Raw genomic sequence first — 23951 nt, 5'->3', positions numbered from 1 at the left:
CCCTTCGCACCTCATCCTACGTATGGCTTCAGCCAAGCTGTGAGGGTGACTTCGACCTGCCTTCCGTCCTGTGCTGGCCTGTGACACTGGACCCTGTGGGACACAGGCCTGGAGCCAGGCTCTGGAGCCAGACTGCTGTGGTCCACGGTCCTTCTCCCACCCTGACCCCCGGCGGGACACACCCATGCCTAGTTCCCTCATCTGTAACAGGACTGCCCTCACAAAGCGGTTTTGAAGATTGTGTTGTGTGTCTGCCATTTAGAGCAGAGCCAGTCCCTGTTTACATGTTTACCTGCTGTGACAGCAAGGAAGGTCCCATGCCACCTTTCAAGAAGTTTCCACACAGGGCTGGGTGGTTAGTTGTTGTGATCAAGCTGAAGATGCCAGTTTAATTCTCTGCTTAAAAGATTTCAAATTCTTGTGAGGATTTTTTTTTTAATCTTCTTTTAATGAAGGATTTATAAACTAAGCATCACATATGTGGGTTGCAAGTGTTCAAATCTCTTGTGCTTTAAAGATAAAAGCTGCACTGAGGCTTGTCTTAGATCTGTGTTTTTCTGGCTAGGGTAGGAGCTGACTGTGGGGTGGGTGCCCCGGTAGCAGATGTCTTTCCTGTCTAAGTAGCAATTCTGTTGACCTAGAGAACTTTTGACAGTGAGCACATTTTGATGGATACTGATGGTGTCAGAAACACACAGCAGAAGAGATAATAAAACAAACCAGTAAGCCTTTTCACAAGGGAAGCCGGAGACAGAATTTTAAATGTTCTGTCAATTAGTCCATTTACTCTGATTTTCTTTCTCAAAGGGGAAATTAATGAAGACCATTTTGGTTCCATTTCAGTTCACCTAAGTCAGGCAATCCTTGGATGTTTTATTTTTACAGTTTACAAATTGAGCCATTTGAAATGGTCAGTCATTTCCTACCTATTGTATCTGGTAGTCAGAGCTGCAGTGCTTAATAACAGAAAACTGTGGAATTTCAGTTGATTTTCTTTGGTTTTGCCAAGGCATCTGGCAGAAAGTCTAGTTCCTGTTCCAGCTTGGCTGGAATCACTGAGTTTAGGATACTTTTTATGTGCAACTTCCGGTAAAGGTGACTTTTGTTGTAGGTATCATTAATATTTTTGCTGTTGCTGTTGAGTCACTCAGTCATGTCCGACTCTTTGAGACCCCATGGACTGTAGCACGCCAGGTTTCCTTGTCCATCACCAACTCCCGGAGCTTGCTCAAACTCATGTCCATCGAGTAGGTGATGCCATCCAACCATCTCATTCTCTGTCATCCCCTTCTCCCCCTGCCTTCAATCTTTCCCAGCATCAGGGTCTTTTCCAGTGAGTCAGCTCTATGCATCAGGTGGCCAAAGTATTGGAGCTTCAGCTTCAGCAACAATCCTTCCAATGAATATTCAGGATTGATTTCCTTTAGGATTCACTAGTTGGATCTCCTTGCAGTCCAAGGGACTCTCAAGAGTCTTCTCCAGCATCACAGTTCAGAAGCATCAAGTCTTCTGTGCTTAGCCTTCTTTATGGTCCAACTGTCACATCCATTCATGACTACTGGAAAAACCATAGTTTTAACTATATGAACCTTTGTTGACAAAGTAATGTCTCTGCTTTTTAATATGCTGTGTAGGTTGGTCATAGCTTTTCTTCCAAGGAGCAGGCCTCTAATTTTGTGGCTGCAGTCACCATCTGCAGTGATTTTGAAGCCCAAGAAAATAAGGTCTGTCACTGTTTCCATTGTTTCCCCATCTGTTTGCCGTGAAGTGATGGAACTGGATGCCATGATCTTAGTTTTCTGAATATTGAGTTTTAAGCCAACTTTTTCAGTCTCCTCTTTCACCTTCATCGAGAGGTTCTTTAGTTCCTGTTCGCTTTCTGTTATCAGGGTGGTGTCATATGCATATCTGAGGTTATTGATATTTCTTCTGGTGATCTTGATTCCAACTTGTGCTTCATTCAGCCCGGTATTTTGCAAGATGTACTCTGCATATCTTTTAGCTTACTCTCAAAGTATGTTTCCATCTCATGATGGGTGTTCGCTGAACAGTGCCTCTGGGGGAGGGTTGGGCATGTGTTACTGGAAGGTGTAAGGAATAAAGGCTGGAAAGGAGCCAGAGACCTGGATTTCAGTCCTGGCCTGTGGCTAGAATGGCTTTTAGATGTGCAAATCCTGTCTAACCCTTTTCCGAGCCTCTTTTGTTTTATCTGCAGAAGGGGAATATTGGGTTGGATCGTCTCCCATGCTATTTTTAGAAAGTTGTGGTAAAAGACACGTAAAATTTACCATTTTAGCCATCTTTAAGTGCACAGCTTGGTAGTGCTAAGTATGTTCATACTGTTGTGCACGCCGTCTCCAGAACTCCCTTCATCCTGTAGAACTGAAACTTGGCCCCCATTAAACCACAGCTCCGCATCCCCTCCTGGCCCCTGGCCCTCCACCACCCTGCTTTCCGTCTCTGAATTTGATAGCTCTTGGTACCTCATGTAGTGGTGTCATACAGTCCCTGTCTTTTTATGACTGGCTTATTTCACTTAGCATCATGTCCTCAAGGTTCATCCATATTGTAGCATATGTCAGAATTCCCTTCCTTTTTTAAAAAAAATCTACTTATTTATTTATTTGGCTGTCTCGGGTCTTAGCTGCGGCACTCGGGATCTGTGGGATCTTTGTTGTGGTACACAAGTTTAGTTGCCGTGTGGCGTGTGGGATGTTAGTTCTCCGCCCAGGGGTCGAACCCATGCCCCCTGCATTGGCAGGTGGATTCTTAACCACTGGACCACCAAGGAAGTCCCAGAATTCCCTTCTTTTTTAAGGCTGATTAATATTCCATTGTACAAAGAGGCCACAGTTTCTTTATCCATTGCAGTGCTACTTTAGGATCTGAAATTTTCAGTTTTCTATAATCCGTGTCTAGCAGCCAAAGGCATGGCCTGGCAAGGAGGAGGCGGCCTGGCCAAGGGGAAGTCAAGGGCTCCATCCCCAGGCTCAGGCCACGTTCCTGTGTCACTGTGCCACATTGAGTCCACACGTGCCGGATGCTAGGATGCTAGCCCAGCTCTGGTTGGGCACATTTAGGGAAGTGGCTTGAGCCTTCCAGTCTTCTTAGCGGCTCTTCTGAAAACTATGTGTTTTATCATCATTAGGTCAAGTGACATTTGACCCGGAGGTGTAGCAAGCAGATCAGTACATAATTCTGAGGTTCTTCTCCATTTGGTGCTGTTTCTACTCCTGAAACAAAGCGAATTTCAGAAAATGCTGCTGAAGGTGGCTGCTCCCCTGTGTCTTCTCCCCCTTCTGCTGTTACAGTCCCTCCTGCATCCTGAGAGGACATGTCTCGGTGGCAGTATCTTGGCTTTTAAGCTGCCGATGTTTTGTTGATAAGGGCTCACGACTGCATTTCTTGTTGCAGTCGTGAGGGAAATGGAAGGATATTTGCCACCGTCCAATTGTCATAATTATAGCGTGTGGTGGTTGAAAATGGAAAGGGGCAATTAGAGGGAGAATTCCTTCTGCCAGAGGAGACAATGAAGATGGCAGATTTAGCTGCTGACACTCTGCGCTTTGTTGGAGGAGTCTTTGAGGAGCTGGTTTGATCAGGATCAGGTACATCCGTGCTCACGCGCCCACGTCCACGTTTCTGTGTTTGAAGCTCTGCGGCTCTGAGAGGTCCCTTCCGCGCTCACCCTGTGAGCCCCAGGCTGACCCCCTCCCCGCAGGGCTGCTTCTCAGGTAGGAGAGAATACGGCGGTGACATTGCTGATGGCAGCATGTCTGAGCCCCCCAAATGATAAATACGGTGTTTGGCAGAGCCCGTCTTCCCAAGGCATGCACAGTCAGAATGGGTACAATCCTGATGTGTTTGTAATGCTTATCATGTATCAGATTTTAAAACAATCTCTCCCAGGAACATTGTGAACCATTTTACAGGAGAAGAAAGAGCCTCAGCTCAATTCGGTGACTTGCCCAAGGTCACGTAGGGGAGGAACAGCCCCATAGGAGTCTTCTGTTCTGATGCAGAAGTATATTACTGCTGCTTTTCCCGCCTTCATTTTTGTCTGTTTCTTTAGGGAAGCACTTCCAAGCTCTTATTTTCCATGTCTTTCCCCCAGATATTAATATGTACCATATATGTTTATTTCATGTATTGCTTTTTTTTTTTTATATGATGAGATTGATCTTTTTCTCTTTTATTTAAAATACAGAATTTGGAGAAAAGTGATATATCAAAGAAAAATGACATAGGTGAGTAACGATTTCTTTTTTTTTAACTTAAGAGTTGGTATCCAGGGGGTATTTCTTGTAAATTATATTTCAGTGAAGTGAATTTTTCTTTCTGATTTTGTTTATGTGATAAATACTTCATCTTTTGCTCAGCCCAGTGTTTACCGTCATGAAGACCCAAGGAGAACACATTTCAGATGGACATATTGGAAGTAATAATTCATAAGCTGGATTTATTTCCCTCAGCCACAATGTACTGAGCTGTTGGTAAAGACAGACTTCCGTGCTGGGGGGCCGCTGTGGGGGGTACAGCGGTGATGGAGACAGAGTGTTCTCAGGGGCACACGCACACTTGGCGGGAGGAAGGGTCAGCTGTGGCCTTTGTCACATCCCCTCTGCCTGGCGCCGGGGCACCACTGCTGACCTGCAGGCGGCCCGTCCCCCGCGGGTCAGCTTGGTGACCACGTCTAATGTTAAACCCTCGGGCAGAGGCAGCTCCTGGCTTCTCTTCAGACACTGCACGTGTCTCTCAGCCCATCAGCTCCAGTCTGCACTCACTGCCTTATAAACCCATCTTTCTCCCCCATGTATCGTGAGCACTGTCAGGGTTATGACCATGAGTTTGTTGTGTTTTTTTTCCTCCTGGATTCCGTTTAGGGAAACAGGCTCTAGGGTGTTGACGGGAGGGCGAGGCTGACCTCTGTGTGTTGGGTCTTTTCCCCAAGAGTGTGTACTTGGTCATCGTGGGTCATCCTGGGATGGGCCATGGAGACTCGGGAGGTGAACCTTGGACAAGGGGGATGATGGGACACTTTCCTTCCTAAAGGTCCTCCTTGCCTGGGTCTGGATTCTGAGGAGTCTGGAAGGTGGCAGAAGCCCCGCTGGGTGGCGGGGGTAGGATGGGCTGTGCTGGAGCTCAGGTATATAGGGACCACGGGGGTGCAGGCTGGAGGCTTGGGATCTTGAGAGTAGCCATGTGTAAGAAACCCCAGCGACTCACTGCTTCTCTTCCCTACATGATAACACCCTGCGTGGTCAGCCACCCCTCAGGAGATTTAAAATAGAGATTTGACCTCTGCAGCCAATCCTGGTGGGTTTGTGCATTTGTCTGTGGTGGTTGTTGTTGTTGTTGTTTTAATTAATTTACTTTTTATTGAAGGATACTTGCTTTACAGACTTTTGTTTTCTGTCAAACCTCAACATGAATCAGCCACAGGTATACATATATCCCCTCCATGTTTTTCTTTTTTTTTTTTTTTGGTGTGGAAACTGGTGAGCCTCCTTGTAGCAAGTGTTTTTCTTTCAGATTTATTTATTTAGTTTAGGCCACACTGGGTCTCCATTGCCGCACCTGGGCTTTCTCTGGTTGTGGCTGCGGGGGCTGCTCTCTTGCTGTGGGGCGCGGGCTCAGGGTGTGCGGGCTTCAGAGCAGCCGTGGCTCCCGGGCCCAAGCGTGCAGGCTCAGTGGTTGTGGCATGTGGGCTTAGCTGCACCACGGCACGTGGGATCTTCCTGCGTCAGGGGTGGAGCCCAAGTCCTCTGCATTGGCAGGTGGATTCTTAGCCACTGAACCACCAAGGGAGCCTGTAGGTGGCCCTTAAAGGAACAGTGGCGCTGGTCTGGAGCATGAGTTTCAGCGTCCCTGGGAAGCTCCCCGAGCAGGTGAATCTGCATCCTCACACAGTTGTACATGGCAGAGGTGGTAATACTTGACTTGGTATCTTTTCATTTGAAGAAGGACACAGAGGGCTTATCTGCCACACCTTTAATGTGAGTTGGTGGGACGGAGTGGGGTTGGGGTTGACTAAAGCAGCTGACCCAGCAGAATCCACACCCAGGTCATGGTCTCGTGGGCCACAGGGCCTGGTGACCGACTCCAAGGCTGGGGTGGTCTTTTCATCTCTTTTGACTCAGTGTCTAATCAGTACATTCACCGGTGACCATTGTTCTGCCCAGCATCACTGTATGGCTCCCCGTGTGTGTGTGTGTAGGCGTGCACATGTGTGTATCCGTCTGCCTCACATCACAGGCTGCTGGTCATGTAGCTTTTGTCTGAAGAACATCACGTTGATTTCTCATCAGAAAAATGCCAGCGTGTGGCAGTCCATGCTTCTGGATACTTTCTGACCGAGACAGATTAGCCTATAGTGTGATGTTCAGTATGGTGTACACTCAGAAACGAGACTCCAAGAACCTTGGGTTGCTTTACCTGCACAGAAGAGTTAATCCTTCTATGTAGCCCTCTCCGGTTCTGTTTCCTGGAAGCTCTCCGCAGCCTCTGTCCACTTCAGCACTGCCTGGGTCCTCTCTGCACCCGTGACGGATGTCTTCATCGCCCCTTCTCACCCGTCACACTCATCATTATTGTCAGGCACTTGGTGTGCCTCCCATTTATTGCTCATTCTTGGAGGAGAGACAATGACAGTCTGTCTTAAGTTGTGACAGTGTTTGCAAAAGGCAGATCACAGTGGGTTTCAGCAAGTATCAGCAAAGGGATGGAATCGTCTTATTTGACTCCAGTGACCAGGCTATGGGAGCTTAAGAGTTGGGGGGTTGAGCCACATGAATAGAGAAGACGGCTTCTGAGGTGAGCCCTGGGGTCTGGACTTGGTCAACATGCGAAGAACGCAGTTCACAGACCTCAGGATGTATATCAGGAAATCTTTCTTGGTGCTGATACAAAGAATAGCAGGATGGACTTCCCTGGTGGTCCAGTGGCTAGGACTCTGCTCTCCCAATGCGGGGGCCCGAAGTTCAGCTGGGCTTCCCGGATGGTGCTTGTGGTAAATAACCTGCCTGCCAATGTAGGAGATGTAAGAGACTTGGGCTCCATCCCTGGGTTGGGAAGATCCCCTGGAGGAGGGCATGGCAGCCCACTACAGTATTCTTGCCTGGAGGATTCCACAGACAGAGGAGGAGCCTGTTGGACTATAGTCCATGGGGTCGCAAAGAGTCGGACACGGCTGAAGTGAGTTAGCACGCACGCATGTTCAATTGTTGGTCAGGGAACTAGATCCCACATGCCACAACTAAGAGTTCAAAGTTACAGTTCAGTCGCTCAATCGTGTCTGACTCTTTGCAACCCCATAAACCGCAGCACACCAGGCCTCCCTGTCCATCACCAACTCCCGGAGTTTACTCAAACCCATGTCCATCGAGTCGGTGATGCCATCCAACCACCTCATCCTCTGTCGTCCTCTTCTCCTCCTGCCCTCAATCTTTCCCAGCATCAGGGTCTTTTCAAATGAGTCAGCTCTTCTCATCAGGTGGCCAGAGTATTGGAGTTTCAGTTTCAGCATCAGTCCTTCCAATGAACACCCAGGACTGTTTCTCCTTTAGGATGGACTGGTTGGATCTCCTTGCAGTCCAAGGGACTCCCAAGAGTCTTCTCCAACACCAACAATTCAAAAGCATCAATTCTTCTGTGCTCAGCTTTCTTCAGAGTCCAACTCTCACATCCATACATGACCACTGGAAAAACCATAGCCTTGATTAGATGGACCTTTGTTGGCAAAGTAATGTCTCTGCTTTTTAATATGCTGTCTAGGTTGGTCATAACTTTCCTTCCAAGGAGTAAGCATCATTTAATTTCATGGCTGCAATCACCATCTGCAGTGATTTTGGAGCCCCCCAAAATAAAGTCAACCATTGTTTCCACTGTTGCCAGCAAATTTGGAAAACTCAGCAGTGGCTACAGGACTGGAAAAGGTCAGTTTTCATACCAATCCCTAAGAAAGGCAATCCCAAAGAATGCTCAAACTACCGCACAATTGCACTCACCTCACACACTAGTAAAGTGATGCTTAAAATTCTTCAAGCCAGACTTCAACAGTACATGAACCATGAACTTCCAGATGTTCAAGCTGGTTTTAGAAAAGGCAGAGGAACCAGAGATCAAATTGCCAACATCCACTGGATCATCACAAAAGCAAGAGAATTCCAGAAAAACATCTATTTCTGCTTTATTGACTATGCCAAAGCCTTTGACTGTGTGGATCACAACAAACTGTGGAAAATTCTGAAAGAGATGGGAATACCAGACCACCTGACCTGCCTCTTGAGAAACCTGTATGCAGGTCAGGAAGCAACAGTTAGAACTGGACATGGAACAACAGACTAGTTCCAAATAGGAAAAGGAGTATGTCAAGGCTGTATCTTGTCACCCTGCTTATTTAACTTATATGCAGAGTACATCATGAGAAACACTGGGCTGGAGGAAGCACAAGCTGGAATCAAGATTTCTGGGAGAAATATCAATCACCTCAGATATGCAGATGACACCACCCTTATGGCAGAGAGTGAAGAGGAACTAAAACGCCTCTTGGGAGTAGGAAATGGCAACCCACTCCAGTGTTCTTGCCTGGGAAATCCCATGGACAGAGGAGCCTGGTGGGCTACAACCAAGGGGTTGAAAAGAGCCGGACACGACTGAGCACACAGGCAGTCCCCTGTTCTTCAAGAGTTAGTTCTCATCCTTCAAACAACACACAGCAGTTCCTTGGGGAGCCATCTGACCTTTGACTTCATCAACCCATCCACCCCCCACCCCCGTGTTTCAGACTCAGGTAGCATAGAATGTCCCTCTCTGATGGCACAAGTTACCTCTGTCTGTATTCTAATGGAATAATCATTATTCATTAAACTTATTAAACATTAAAAAAAAAAAGCGTCTCTTGATGGAAGTGAAAGAGTTCACATGCCACAACTAAAGATCCTGAGTGCTGCAGCTAAGACCTGCTGCAACTAAGACCAGATAAATAAGAATAAATATTGTTTAAAAATAAAATACCCCATTTGGGAAGAAAAAGAACAGTAGGAATTTAAGAACTGAACTGGACTAGGTGCAAGATGGTGGAGTAGAAGGATGTGCACTTCCTCCCTCCTGCAAGAGAACCAAAGTCACAGCTAGCTGCTGAACAACCACCAGCAGGAGGATGCTGGAACCCACCCAAAAAAGACACCCCATGTCCAAGGACAAAGGAGAAGCCACAACAAGATGATAGACGGGTGCAAGCACGATAAAATCAAATCCCATACCCACTGGGTGGGCGACCCGCAAACTGGAGAGCATTAATGCCAAAGAAGTTCTCGCACTCGTGTGAAGGTTCTAGGTTCCACATCAGGCTCCCCAGCTTGGGGATCCCCAGGGAGCCTGACTTTGAAGGCCTGCAGAATTTGATTCTAGGCCCTCCACAGGACTGAGGGAAAAACAGAGACTCCACTCTGGGAGGACACAAACCCAGAACCAGACTGGACCCCCCTGGTTCTTGTCTGGAATAGGGGTGGGGCTGAATGCGGTCCTCTGTCATTCACTGTATCGGGGTTATAGGGCCGGGCACACCGGGGTGCCCCTTCCTCTCTTGCCTCATACAGGTAGCCCCCCTGTGCATCCGTCCCTTGCCCCACTCTGCAGCCACTTCTAACTGGCATCTTCCCTGGTGCCCTGTGCTGCACTTGCTGTCACAAACCTCCGCCGTGCCCTCAGTTGGGAAAGGCCCCCTGGGGTCCCCAGGATGTGGTACCCTCGTCACGTCCTCTGGGGAGGCCCTGCTCTCTGGGGTCCCAGGGGGCTCCGGGGCCCTTCCCCAGTTTGAAAACTGTTAATCTGTAGACCCAGCAGAGGATGAGATGGTTGGATGACATCATCGACTCAATGGACATGAGTTTGAATAAACTCCAGGAGTTGGTGATGGACAGGGAAGCCTGGCATGCTGCAGTCCGTGGGGTTGCAAAGAATTGGACATGACTGAGCGACTGAACTGAATCTATAGACCCAGCCTCTTTGTGTGGCACATAGGTTCTTCCTGATCTGACCTGGCTGACGCTGCCTTCCTCTCTGACTTCATCACTGGCTGTTCTCGTCATCGTTTTCTCAGCAATGCCTGATAAACTCCCAGTCCCCATTCAGGGCTGCTGCAGCGATGAGGTGGGCTGAGGGCTCTGTGATAACCCACCTCTTTCTGTGCCACTCACCGGCTCCCGTCTGTGCCTGTGTCTGCAGGAAATGGCTACATTTCAGTTTTATTTTTTAATTTATATATATATATATTCATTTTTGCTGCATCCCATGGCCTGTGGGATCCTAGTTCCCCGAGTAGGGCTGGAACCTTTGCCCCCTGCAGTGGAAACGTGGAGTCTTAATCACTGGGACCACCAGGGAAGCCCCACTGCCGTGTTTTAAAGGATGCAGGGAGCATCCTTCCCAGAAGCTCTGCCTGCCCCGGCTCCCCACCTCCAGGCCCTCAGCGTCCCCGCCTGGCTCAGCTGTCTTCGGAGCTGGACTCCTGTGTTGGAGCCGCGCTTGCTCCTTTTATACCCTGGACTCTTGTGCTAGGAGAGGCTGTGTTCGCTGAGTGTGCACAGCATGTGAGATCCAAGCGTGTTACAGGAGGAGGAGTGAATACAAGTCACGGCACAGGACCCCGTAGATGGGAAGGGGAGAATTTCCTTCCTCTCTTCTCGCCAAGCCTTTTCCCCATGTGGAAGAACTGCTATGTGTGCGAATGATGGGAACTTTGCTGATCTGGTAGAAGAGGTGGTGGGAGGTGATTCCTGCAGGGTTAACCTCTTGACAGATGGAGCTGCTCTTCTAAAAAATTTATTGTGAATTATTTTGAACATACCAGGAGCTACAAAGAGTCACATCCATGTCTCTACCTCCCAGATTAAGAGACAAAACATTGCTAACATGGCTGCAGCCTTTAAACCAGTATCTTGATTTTGGTGTTCATCACTGTCCTGTAGTCTCTTTTGTTTTTCCCAAAATTTTTAATTTATTTTATTTTTGGCTGTGCTGGGTCTTTGTTGCTGTGTGGGCTTTTCTCTAGTTGCAGTGAGCGGGGGCCATTCCCTAGTGGTGTGCGGGTTTCTCGTTGCAGTGGCTCCTCTTGTCTTAGAGCTTGGGCTCTAGGGTGCACGGGATTCAGTAGTTGTGGCTCCTGGGCCCTCGAGCACAGGCTCAGTAATTGTGGCACACGGGTTTTGTTGCTCTGTGGCATGTGGGATCTTCCTGGATCAGGGATCGAACCCATGTCTCCTGCCTTGGCAGGCGGTTCTTTACCACTATAGTCTTTTCTGTAACTCCCCTATAGTCTTTTCTACTTTTACATCAGTTAGATATGTGTTTACATGCATGTATATAGAGCATATGTCCATTTTATATAGATTTATGCTTATCGTTTTGAAAACCACTGATTTATACCGTATGGTCATTACCTACCACCTTGCTTTTTTCAGTGTTCTGTCTGGAAGGTTCATCTCCAGCTTCCATCTAGGTTGATCCATATAGAGCCAGTTAATCTTTCTTGCTGTGTGTGTGAATACCACTGTGTAGTATTCCGGTTTGTGTATCTTGTATCACTCACTAGAGTGTCAGGTTTGCTTCCAGCTTTTTTCTTTTCACACAGTGATGCTTCTGTGAGCACTCTTGTTAACACATAGGAGGGCTTCTCAAGGATGACTTATACCAGTGGAGTTTCTGGGTCATTGCAAATGTGCGTCTTCAACTTTATTACATTTTGCAAAAATTATTCTCCGAGGTTTATTGACTCCATTCTTGAACAGAAATAAACCTTGTTTAATTCTGATAAGTGAGTTATGTTAATGTTTCAGATGTAGTGGATCGGAAGTTACATTTCAGTTGAAGACACTTATTTGAGCATGATCTGTGTGATTTGTAGAGCCAGGATGCTGACTTAAAATAGAGATAGTATGTGCAAGGTTCGAATTTATATAAACTTCTACATAGAAAGAATTAGGTTACATTCAGCAGGTTGTTCAAAAAGCATGTTGGATCATTTTTAGGATCTGGATCGCTCACTGTGGGGCTGTTTGTTGTATGAATATTTGAGTGAGTGAATAAATGAATAGAACTGTAGAGCTCAACATAAGCATGGTAAAGCACAGTGGAATAAATAGAAACCAAGTTAGTGTCCTTGAAAAAAAAAAGTTAGTCACTCATTCGTGTCTGACTCTTTGCAGCCCCATGGACTGTAGCCTGCCAGGCTCCTCTGTCCATGGGATTCTCCAGGCAAGAATACTGGAGTGGGTTGCCATACCCTCCTCCAGGGAATCTTCCCGACCCAGGGATCAAACCTGTGTCTCTTTCATCTCCTGCATTGGCAGGCAAGTTCTTTACCACCAGCGCCACCTGGGAGTCGAGGTGCTAAAGGGAAGAGCTCACAGCGTGGGGAGGGTCCCCATGCTGGTTTATAGTCAATCTTCCCGGAGGCTGCAACTTCATGTGATGTTTGCCTTTGGCCAACACTCCTGTCTGGGGGCAGGGTCCTAACACTCCTGCAGTTTCTTTCCTTCACCACGAGCTCGGAACCTGGGCAGGCCTGACATGCTTTCCCGATGTGGGGTCAGGGCCTCCCCTTCTGCAGGCGAGACCCTCCTCTGGTCCGGCGTGGGTGACAGACCAGGGCTGCCTCCCTCCCAGCCCCAGTCAAGACCCCGAGAGCGCTGAACCCAGGCTTGGCAGGCAGCTCAATCCCACTGCAGCCCTGTTGCCCTGCAGTCGTGGCTGTTTTCCCGGAGACGAATTTCACCCTGGCCAGGTGCCCCCTGAGGTCCCTGCTGAGTGTCCCCTTGAAGGGCCATCCAGAACGTGCTTGCGGTCGAGTGTCAGTTTGCGCGGGGCTGCTGAGACCAAGTGGCGCAGACTGTGTGGCTTCCACAGAGATGCGTCTCCGGGTTCTGGAGGCGGGGGTGGTTTCCTCTGAGGCCGCCCTCCTCAGCGTGGAGGTGGCCCTTTTCTCCCTGGGTCTTCACGGCAGCCTCCCTCTGTGTCTCTTTCCCAGATTGCCTCTTTTCATAAAGACACCAAGAGTTTGGGGCTAGGGGCTTCCCTGGTGGCTTAGCTGGTAAAGAATCTGCCCTCAATGCAGGAGACCTGGGTTCAACCCCCTGGGTTGGGAAGGTCCTCCGGAGGAGGAAATGGCAACCCACTCCAGTCTTTTTGACTGGAGAATCCCCCGATCAAGGATCCTGGTAGGTTACAGTCCTCTTTTTATAAAGGTACCAAGGATGTTGGGTGAGGACGTATACTAATGACCCCACATTAACTTGATTGCCTGTGTAAAGACCCAGTTCCCAATAAGGTCACGTTCTGAGGTCCTGGGGCTGAGGACACTTCATCCCATGAAGCTTGGGGGTCGCAGTGCAACCCCTAAGAGGGAGGCACACTCTAGGATTCTGTGTAATTGTTAAAAGGTTTCTTGCAAACACATGGGTTTTCAGTGACTGGGGAGGTGAGTGTTCTAGACATTTTCATACTTTCTCACATTTACATTTGCATACTTTGTGACAGATGCAGGAACAAATTCACAGTTTGTTACCAGACTGGGTCTAGTACAGCCAGCATATTTACTTGCTAACTTCTAGGAAGGAAGTTGTAGAGATCAGTTTAGAAAGAGAGATTTTGTCACTAGAATTACATATAAATTGATTTTTTTTTTCCCTAAGAGTTTATTGCCTGAAGGCATGCCTTGTGACTTTTTTTTTCTTTTCTTTTTGTTTTGATTTGTTTTCAAGTTTATTTCAGTTGTTGGTTTAAAAGAAAATTAAAAAAACCTGAACAAATTTTTTTGTTGTTCTAGATTTAAAAGAAATTGTATTTGTCATCCAGAGTCAAAGTAATTCTTTTCATGTGAAGAAAGCAGAACAGTTAAAACAAAGCATCTTAAAGCAGTCTGCAGAACTTACACAGGTACGTAAAGATGACTTGGGATGTCTGATTATTTCTTGATATGTTTATGTTTTCCAAAGCTCTTGGTCCATAAAGAGTCAGTTCTATTTAGATAGAATACATCTTCTGATTTGTTTTTCTGGCTTAATATGGACTGTTTATTGTTTAAAATGCTCTAGTTAATTTCTAATGCTTTAAGTATCATGTTCTAAATTATTATATACATATTTTAACAGACATGTAAAAATGTATAGGACTAGCATGGTTTCATCATAAAATATGACAGAAAAAGTGGAAGAAATAACTTTTTAAAGGCGGAGCTTAATTATTGTTCGAAATTTTGGTAGCAGGTTCTAAGTCAATTTTATGTTGAAATAACACTTTCATTAACCTTTGTGCAGTGCTTCTTCTATGAGTTTCTTAATCTGTTTTTTGATTGGTTGTTATTAACTGAACTTCTGATTTGATTTATAATGTAATATCCGAGGAGGATTATGGAGAGAAAGATTGACACATCCAGCTATACTTTAATAAAGTTTAAAATAAGCGTGAACTGAATTGAAATCTGTTCTGCATATTGTGGGAGGTTTGCGGCAAAGGAAGATCTACCCACGTATGCAGCCATATAGAAGCGTTCCTCCTTAGCCAAGCAGAGAGGGCCCTCCCAGCCCACCACTGCATGATTGTGGCCTTGGCCTTCAAAACAGAAGTGCTTGTCTGGAGGTAAAAGCCATCAAGAGTTCTTCAACCAGAGACCTGTGTGTTTGGCAGATGGCTTGCTTTCTGCCGGTGGGAGTGTGGAAGTAAAGGATTGGAAATAACAATGGAAAAGTGAACAACCTTAATGGTGTTCAACGTCAGGGCACTGCTGACAGTGAGGTTTATTGTGTTTGTCCTTTAAATGCTGTATGTCAGAAAGTCATCCAACCTCCCCATGTCCTCACAAGGACAGATCCTGGTTCCTCTCCTTGGAGCATCAGAACATCTCAAGGGACAAGAAAGGATTGCAGGCTGTAGACAAGTGGGTTTTTTGGTTGGGGTGGGGCAGTAATTAGAGATAGTAGCTTGATTAAAGTTCTCCTTTGTCTGGACTTCCCCTATGGCTCAGCTGGTAAAGAATCCGCCCGCACTGTGGGAGACCTAGGTTTGATCCCTGGGTTGGGAAGATCCCCTGGAGAAGGGAAAGGCAACCCACTCCAGTACTCTTGCCTGGAGAATCCCATGGACTGTAGCCCTTGGGGTCGCAAAGAGTCGGACACGACTGAGTGACTTTCGTTATTATTTGTCTGGAAACCCAACTTGGGCCAGAGTGACTTCCAGTGAACCAGGGACAGGGAAGTATTCCCAGAACTTTGTTTACAGTGGGGAAAAGGTATGTGGGTACCTTTTGGAGGGAAGCAATAGAGATTATTATTATTATCAATGCTATGGTTTTTCTAGTAGTCATGTATGGATATTAGAGCTGGACTATGAAGAAAGCTGAGCACAGAAGAATTGATGCTTTTGAACTGTGGTGTTGGAGAAGACTCTTGAGAGTCCCTAGGACTGCAAGGAGATCCAACCAGTCCATCCTAAAGGAAATCAGTCCTGGATGTTCATTGGAAGGACTGTCGCTGAAGCTGAAACTCCAATACTTTGGCCACCTGAAGCAGAGAACTGACTCATTGGAAAAGACCCTGATGCTGGGAAAGACTCAAGGTGGGAGTAGAAGGGGATAACAGAGGATGAGATGGCTGGATGGCATCACCAACTCAGTGGACATGAGTTTGGGCAAGCTCCGGGAGTTGGTGATGGACAGGGAGGCCTGGCGTGCAGCAGTCCATGGGGTTGCAGAGTCGGACACGGCAGAGCGACTGAACTGAACAGGGATTATGAAATGTTCCTTCTTCTTTCCTGCCCCTTAGGCAGAAAGTGCTGCTAGGGGCTGGGAATGCCTGCTTCTTCAGGGATCTGGGGCTTACATGCAGGACCACTGGGTGACTCTGGGGAGGATGGGTACAGGTTCCTGTCTAAACAGAGTGTGGCCGTTGTATATATGGTTGGAGAATGTGTGCGTCTCCCAGGAGTGGAGGCAGGGTGACAGCAGCTGAGGGTGTGGATCTGGCAGAACTGTGGGAACCTCCCATGCTCCTTACCTTTTGCCAAGACGTCCCACCAGAGCTTGTTAACTCTCATCCCACCTTTGGTGCCAGCTTCATTTCCCACCCCTCGTCCCCTTGTATTTTCTTTGCCAGTAACTGCAAACTCCTGGGCGTCCCTGGGCCTACCTGGCTATGCCTGTGACCTTGCACAGGACCCCCTTCATCTTGGCAAGCTCCTGGGGGTGCCGTTCTGTGCAGCATCTTGACCCACAGGGACAAATTGCTTCCTCCTTGGTTCTGCTTTTATTGCATAGTTTTCACTTTTGTACTGTTTTTGTTCCGTCTCTCTTTTATAAATTTTGAGAGCAGAGACTGTCTTATTGGTTTTTGATCCTCAGAACCAAGCACAGAGCTTTCCATGTTCAGAACCTGAGTCCTCAGTGAATATTCATTACACTGAGTCCCTGAAATTAATCATCCAACCCTCTCCGTATTTTTTTTTCTATAGTAATAGAAGTTACCTTTTATTTCTCTTGCAGTATGGTTAGTTTTTTCTTAAACTGTTTTTTAAAATTGAAGTTTAGTTAATGTACGATGTTGTGTTTCAGGTGTGTGGCAAAGTAAGTCAGTTTTATGTGTGTGTGTTTGTATATGCACCTATCCTTATACACACACAGAGATATAATTTTTTTTCAGATTCTTTTCCATTATAGGTTATTAGAAGGTATTAAATATAGTTCCCTGTGTTCCATAGTAGATCTTTGTTGTTTATCTATTTTATATATAGTAGCAGGAATATGTTAATCTCAAACTCCTCATTTATCCTTCTCCCTTCCCGTTTAGTAACCGTAAGTTTGTCTTCTATGTCTGTGAGTCTGTTTCTGTTCTGTAAATAAGTTTGTGTGCATCTTTGTTTTTAGTTTGCACATATATTTGTCTCTGGCTTACTTCACTTAGTATGATCATCTTTAGATCCGTCCATGTCACTGCAAATGGCATTTTATTCTTCTTTATGGCTGAGTAGTATTCCAATGTGTATGTACCACATCTTCTTTCTCCATTTGTCTGTTGATGGACACTTAGTTTGCATCCATGTCCTGGCTATTGTGAATAGTGCTGTCATGGATTGCACACACACTACACACTGCAGTCTTGACTACACACACACACACACACACACACACACAGCACACAGACTCATATGAAATCACAGGTTCTTTGAAGGCAGATGCTCTGGCTTCTTCTGCTTTTAATTCTATCATACTACCTTTTGCACAGTGAATATTCAGCATACAGCATTTGAATTGAATTCAGAATAAATGGAACAGATGAAAACTAAGCATTATTTTTTTTCTTTTTTTTAAAGCATTATTTTAAGTAAATTACTTTATCTATTAAAATTATTTGTCTTAATTTTTAAATTGATTAGAGCCACCACCTCTTATATTAAATATAAAAACTATTTCACTTCTCCCTAGGAAGCCGCAGAGTTTAGGGAGAAAAGTAGAATAAAATGGGCCTGAGTCGATGCTTGGAAAGTGTGATCTCACGCTTAAGTGGGTCTTTTGAGAGACAGTATGGAAAAGAATCAGAGCGTTCACTGACTTCTTTCACACAGCCAGCGTAACAATGACTAAGGAAGGTGGGAATTCACTTCCCCATAAACAGTCAACTTGAGGAGGGCAGGAGTACGCAGCTCTGCTCTGCTTTCCTTCTGTCTTGCTTGCTGTAAGCTGAGGGGTCTTGTCCTTACCTGCATGGTTGAAGCTGGCTGGCACCCTTACTTTGCACCCTGGTGTGTGGAGGACAAGTAGGGATCTTTTAAGGATATGACCTTGAAGTTGTTCAGTTGCCAGGTTGTGTCTGACTCGTTGCAACCCTGTGGACTGTGGCCAGGCTCCTCTGTCCTTCACTGTCTCCCCGAGTTTGCTCACATTCATGTCCATTGAGTCGATGATGCCATCCAGCCATCTCACCCTATCACCTCCTTCTCCTCCTGCCATCAATCTTTCCCAGCATCAGGGTCTTTTCCAGGGAGTCAGCTCTTCACATCAGGTGGCCAAAGTATTGAAGCTTCAGCATCAGTCTTTCCAATGAAAAGTCAGGGTTGACTTCCTTTAGGATTTACTGGTTTGATCTCCTTGCAGTCCAAGAGACTCTCAAGAGTCTTCTTCAACACCAGATTTCATTAGAAGGCATCAATTCTTCGGCACTCAGCCTTCTTTATGGTCCAACTCTCACATCTGCTCATGACTACTGGAAAACATAGCTTTGACTGTATGGACCTTTGCCGGCAAAGTGATGTCTCTGCCTTTTAATACGCCATCTGTCTAATTTCAGTGTGCTTCTGCTTAATTGGTATTGTCCTTTGCTTGCACTGTTTGCAGTTTAGATCAGCTGTTTAGCCAGTGACTTAGACGGCCACTAGGTGGCAGTATTGATTTTACATTTAAAGACACCTAATTAAGCATCATCATTAAGAAACCCCTCTCCCCATCCCATTTCCATGGTCATATGTGGAGTCTAGACTGAAGCAATAGGAAAGCTCCCTTTAATTATCACACAGTCTGTTTTTCTTTTTCTGAAATTCTTTCCTAGCATGAAAGCCAGCTATGAGTATTGAAATAGTTATGACAGAACGTTGTTTTAGCACTTGGGTTTAATTTGCTCACAAGATCCATGGTGTCCTGTTACTACTTAAAGTAATTTCATCTTTGGGTTAACACGTCTTGTGGTAGTTGAAATGGCTGGAACGATTATAAGCATTTGTAACTGTTCATGATGCTGGCTCATTTTTTAATCTTTGTAGAATTCTTCATGTTACTTATATGATTGAGAGTTGAATTTATTCCATGGGTAGCATTTTGGAGATCCACAGATGACTGAAAGCTCACATTGAGCCTGCAGACAGTTCTTCGAGCAGTGATGAGCTCCCTGACCTAGAACTCCATGGAAATAGAGAAAGAAGACTCAGTGCAGAGAATTAAGTGCTGAGATACACAAAATATAGGGCAGCAGGGTCACTTTGAGAGGCAGGCAGTGGTTCCCTAGTTATAGCTTGACTGAAATTTGTTTTAAAAAACTGATTTTTTTTCCTTTTTTAGAAAAATTATTTTTTATTGAAGGACAAATGCTTTACGGAATTTTGCTGTTTTATATCAAACCTCAACATGAATCAGCCATAGGTATATATATATCCCCTCCCTTTTGAACCTCCCTCCCATTTCCCTCCCCATCCCACCCCTCTAAGGTTGACACAGAGCCCCTGTTTGAGTTTTCTGAGACATACAGCAAATTCCCGTTGACTGTCTATTTTACACATGGTAATGTAAGTTTCCATGTTATTCTTTCCATACATCTCACCCTCTCCTGCCCTCTGCCCATGTCTATAAGTCTATTTTCTATGTCTGAAACTGACACGTTCTTGAGAAGGAATTGACGGCCTAGTCATCAGCCGAGGAAACTGAGGATGTTCGAACCCCAGGCTGAGTTATGAGGGCCTCCCCAGCCCTGTGGCTTGGAGCGGCCAGCTCCTCCTCCTCCGAGGGGTCAGCCCCAGAGTTTGCCAGGTGTGCGCCGCGCCTCTAATGGGACAGGATGTCACCTGCAACCTGAACTCGATGTCTTCAGGGTGCAGTTTTGATTTTTTCCATAGATTTGCCCACCATGAGCATTCAGAACAGTTGCTTAGTGAGACAGAAATCACCGGTAAGTTTTATCATGTGAATATTTATCTGATAGCCCAAAATATCTCTTCCTCCCACACCACCAGATGTCTAGAGCTGCTGTTTATTTATTCATTACTCCTGTTGGGTTGCACTTGACTACGAAATCTGCCAAAAATTAAGGTGCAAAAATTTAATGGTTTCTGCAGTTGTGCATCTGCTTTTAGCTGTTCTCTTTTGCTTTGGCAAGTGGTCCTCTATGCCTGTTTTGCCTCAGGATGCTAAAATGCAGTCTTACTGAAAACACAAGACGTTTTTCATTCTTCTCATGTGACTGTAGGAACCAGGAGCCTAAGCAGACTTTCTGTCTGAAACTTAATACTGGACTTGGAGTTGTTACTGGAGTGGTGAAGCTATTCTTGTTTTCTGAAACAGTCTGGGTCATTGTGGATTGTCATTCCCATCTCTAGGTTTGAAGCTTATAGTGCAGTTCATAATGGTTTTGAAGTCTGTGATGAGACATTTCTTCTAATGAGGAAGCCAGCAAACTTTACCAAGTGCTTCCTGTGTGCAGACAACCATTCTGGATTGTTGTGGAGCACTTCGAGAGGAATTGACAAAGATACTCCAGTTCCTTGAATTACTTATAGATGGTGGTGGTTGTTTTTCAGTTACTCAGTCATGTCCTACTCTTTGTGAGCCCATGGAATAAGATAGATGGTAACCATCTCATAATAGAAAATGCAGGAGATGCAGGTTTGATCCATGGGTCAGGAAGATCCCCTGGAGAAGGAAATGGCAACAACCCACTCCAGTATTCTTGCCTAGAGAATCCCATGGACAGAGGAGCCTGGTGGGCTACAGTCCACGGGGTTGCAAAGAGTTGGATATGACTGAGCACACACATAAGTAGAAATTAGAAATCAAGTTAAGTCTATTAACCTATCTATTGGACAAATATTAACTGCACAATTCTAGCTATATTAGGTACTTTCAAACATCTCTAGACAGTCCGTGGGACCCTGGAAAAGACAATAGTCACGAAGCTGTTTAGGAAGCAGAGTGATGTGGAAAAAGCATGAGTGAATATAATGCCGATAGTGCCTGGTGAAGCTTGAGGAGATAAAGAGGGAAGACTTGTGTCAGACCAGGAAGAGGGGACAGGAAATGAGCTGGAGGGATGTTGGTTTAGAACAGGGTACGGATCTGGACGATGTAGACATGAATCATCAGTGTGGTTGACTTTGGGGTGCATAGAGACCTAGGGTTTGTTTGGGGGGATGAGTAAAGCGTGTTTTAGCAGGAAGAGTGGTCTTTTAGATGGAAATGGGTGGGAAGTCGAGCTGGCGAGGTGGGGGAGTGTGGTTGCCTAGTTCAGGGTCCTGAGTGCACGTCTCTAGAGAGAAGACTGCAAATTCGGAAGATGTGCTACTGTTTTTCCTCAAATGTTTTCTCCCTGAATTACAGATGGAAGGGTAGCATGCAGTTATAGAGCCTGACTATTTAAAGAGGCACATGAACAAAAGCCAAGCGGAGGTGAGGCTGACAGAAACCCATGAGCAGAGTGTGTGTGTGAGACAATCTCTGATTTAATCAGGCACTTGAGTGTGTTTTGTCCTAAATACCTATTCTGTGTAGCATCTGTGTGTCAATTATGTTATGACTTAGGTTTTTTGAACTTGAAAAAATTCCTTCTGGACTGGATGTTTGTGGGAAAATTCTGTTTTTTCTGTTTGTTCGTTTTGTTAACTAAAAATGGGCGCTGACAGCTCAGTCTCTGGTGAAGACTCGATTGGAGAAGTTTGTGTCTATGGTCTGTGTTGTGATGCAGAGACTGTCCAATGGGAGGTTTTATTTTTTTCCCCTGTCCTGCGTCCTGGGATCCAGTAACCATGGTTGAGCCCAGATCATTTTTACTGCAGCGTTAGAAATGTATGAACACTTGCTTAAAATCATAGGAACCATTATTGTTCTCCTAAGGAATTTCTTTTTTAAATTTTTATTTATTTTCATTAACTGTTATCAGCATATGGTGGCTTTACAATGCTGTGTTTCTGCTTACAACGAGGTGAATCGGTTACATGTATTCATATAGCCCCTGATTTTTGGACTTCCTTCACATTCAGGTCACCCCAGAGCATTGAGTAGAGCTCCCCGTGCTCTACACTAGGTTCTCATTAGTTATCTAGTTTATCCGTAGTATCAATAGTGTATATATTTCAATCCCAATAGCCCAATTCACAGAGGAGTTTCAAAATGAGATTAAATTGGAGGGCTTCCCTGGTGGCTCAGTGGTATAGAGTCCTCCTGCCAGTGCAGGAGACACGGGTTTGATCCTTGATCCGGGAAGATCCCACATGTCGCGGAGCAGTGAAGCCTGAGCACCAGAACTGTTGAGCCTGTGCTCTAGGGCCCGGGAGCTGCAACTGCTGAGCCCTTGGGCTGCAGCTCCTGAAGCCCACACACCTAGAGCCTGTGCTCGGCAATGAGACAGACCACCACAGAGAGAAGGCCCTGCACCCCACCTGGAGAGTACTCCCGCTCGCCACAACTAGAGAAAAGCCCACACAGTACTGAAGACCCAGCACAGCCAAAAATAAATACGTAAAAAGATTTTTAACAAAAAACCCCGAATAGCCAAAGCAATCTTGAGAAAGAAGAATGGAACTGGAGGAATCCACCTGCCTGACTTTAGGCACAGTCATCAAGACAGTATGGTACTGGCACAAAGACAGACATATAGATCAATGGAACAGAATAGAAAGCCCAGAGATAAATCCATGTACCTATGGACACCTTATCTTCGACAAAGGAGGCAAGAATATACAATGGATAAAAGACAACCTCTTTAACAAGTGGTGCTGGGAGAACTGGTCAACCACTTGTAAAAGAATGAAACTAGAACACTTTCTAACACCATACTCAAAAATAAACTCAAAATGGATTAAAGATCTAAATGTAAGACCAGAAACTATAAAACTCCTAGAGGAGAACATAGGCAAAACACTCTCCGACATAAATCACAGCAAGATCCTCTATGACCCACCTCCCAGAATATTGGAAATAAAAGCAAAAATAAACAAATGGGACCTAATGAAACATAAAAGCTTTTGCACAACAAAGGAAACTATAAGCAAGGTGAAAAGACAGCCTCCAGAATGGGAGAAAATAATAGCAAACGAAGCAACAGACAAAGGATTAATCTCAAAAATATACAAGCAACTCTTGCAGCTCAATTGCAGAAAAATAAATGACCCAATCAAAAAATGGGCCAAAGATCTAAATAGACATTTCTCCAAAGAAAACATACAGATGGCTAACAAACACATGAAAAGATGCTCAACATCACTCATCAGAGAAATGCAAATCATTACACACCAGTCAGGATGGCTGCTCTCCAAAAGTCTACAAGCAATAAATGCTGGAGAGAGTGTGGAGAAAAGGGAACCCTCTTACACTGTTGGTGGGAATGCAAACTAGTACAGCCACTATGGAGAACAGTGTGGAGATTCCTTAAAAAACTGAAACTAGAACTGCCATATGACCCAGCAATCCCTCTCCTGGGCATATACACTGAGGAAACCAGATCTGAAAGAGACACGTGCACCCCAGTGTTCATTGCAGCACTGTTTATAATAGCCAGGACATGGAAGCAACCTAGATGCCCATCAGCAGATGAATGGATAAAAAAGCTATGGTACATATACACAATGGAATATTACTCAGCCATTAAAAAGAATTCATTTGAATCAGTTCTAATGAGGTGGATGAAACTGGAATCCATTATAAAGAGTGAAGTAAGCCAGAAAGATAAACACCAATACAATATACTAACACATATATATGGAATTTAGAAAGATGGTAATGATAACCCTATATGCAAGACAGAAAAAGAGACACAGAAGTACAGAACAGACTTTTGGACTCTGTGGGAGAAGGTGAGGGTGGGATGATCTGAGAGAATAGCATTGAAACATGTATATTATCAAGTGTGAAACAGATCGCCAGTCCAGATTGGATGCATGAGACAAATGCTCAGGGCTGGTGCACTGGGAAGACCCAGAGGGATGGGATGGGGAGGGAGGCAGGAGGGGGGATCGGGATGGGGAACACATGTAAATCCATGGCTGATTCATGTCAATGAATGGCAAGAACCACTACAATATTGTAAAGTAATTAGCCTCCAACTAATAAAAATAAATGGAAAAAAAAAAAGATGGTTACAAATAGTTTTCGACAGGCTGGTGATTCCTCCAGCGTGCCTAGAGCAAGGGCGAGAATAATTAAGAGA

General features: G+C 45.5%; 1 protein-coding gene across 2 annotated transcripts in view; it reads left to right on the top strand.

Moving 5' to 3' along the window:
- The window catches only part of B3GLCT (beta 3-glucosyltransferase), a 110485-nt gene that overhangs the window by 17238 nt on the left and 69296 nt on the right, over positions 1–23951 (top strand). The window contains exons 3-5 of one of the 2 annotated variants that reach the window (XM_065902151.1): positions 4208–4247; positions 4380–4438; positions 13826–13935. In XM_065902151.1, coding sequence (XP_065758223.1) covers positions 4396–4438; positions 13826–13935 — 153 coding nt within the window. In that variant the 5' untranslated portion in view covers positions 4208–4247; positions 4380–4395. The remainder of the gene's footprint in view (positions 1–4207; positions 4248–4379; positions 4439–13825; positions 13936–23951) is intronic. The other variant, XM_065902150.1, reaches the window with a different exon arrangement.

This window comes from Muntiacus reevesi, chromosome 11 (assembly GCF_963930625.1).
Source record: "Muntiacus reevesi chromosome 11, mMunRee1.1, whole genome shotgun sequence".
NCBI classification, from domain to species: Eukaryota; Metazoa; Chordata; class Mammalia; order Artiodactyla; family Cervidae; genus Muntiacus; species Muntiacus reevesi.
This window is presented reverse-complemented; position numbering and strand designations above follow the sequence as displayed.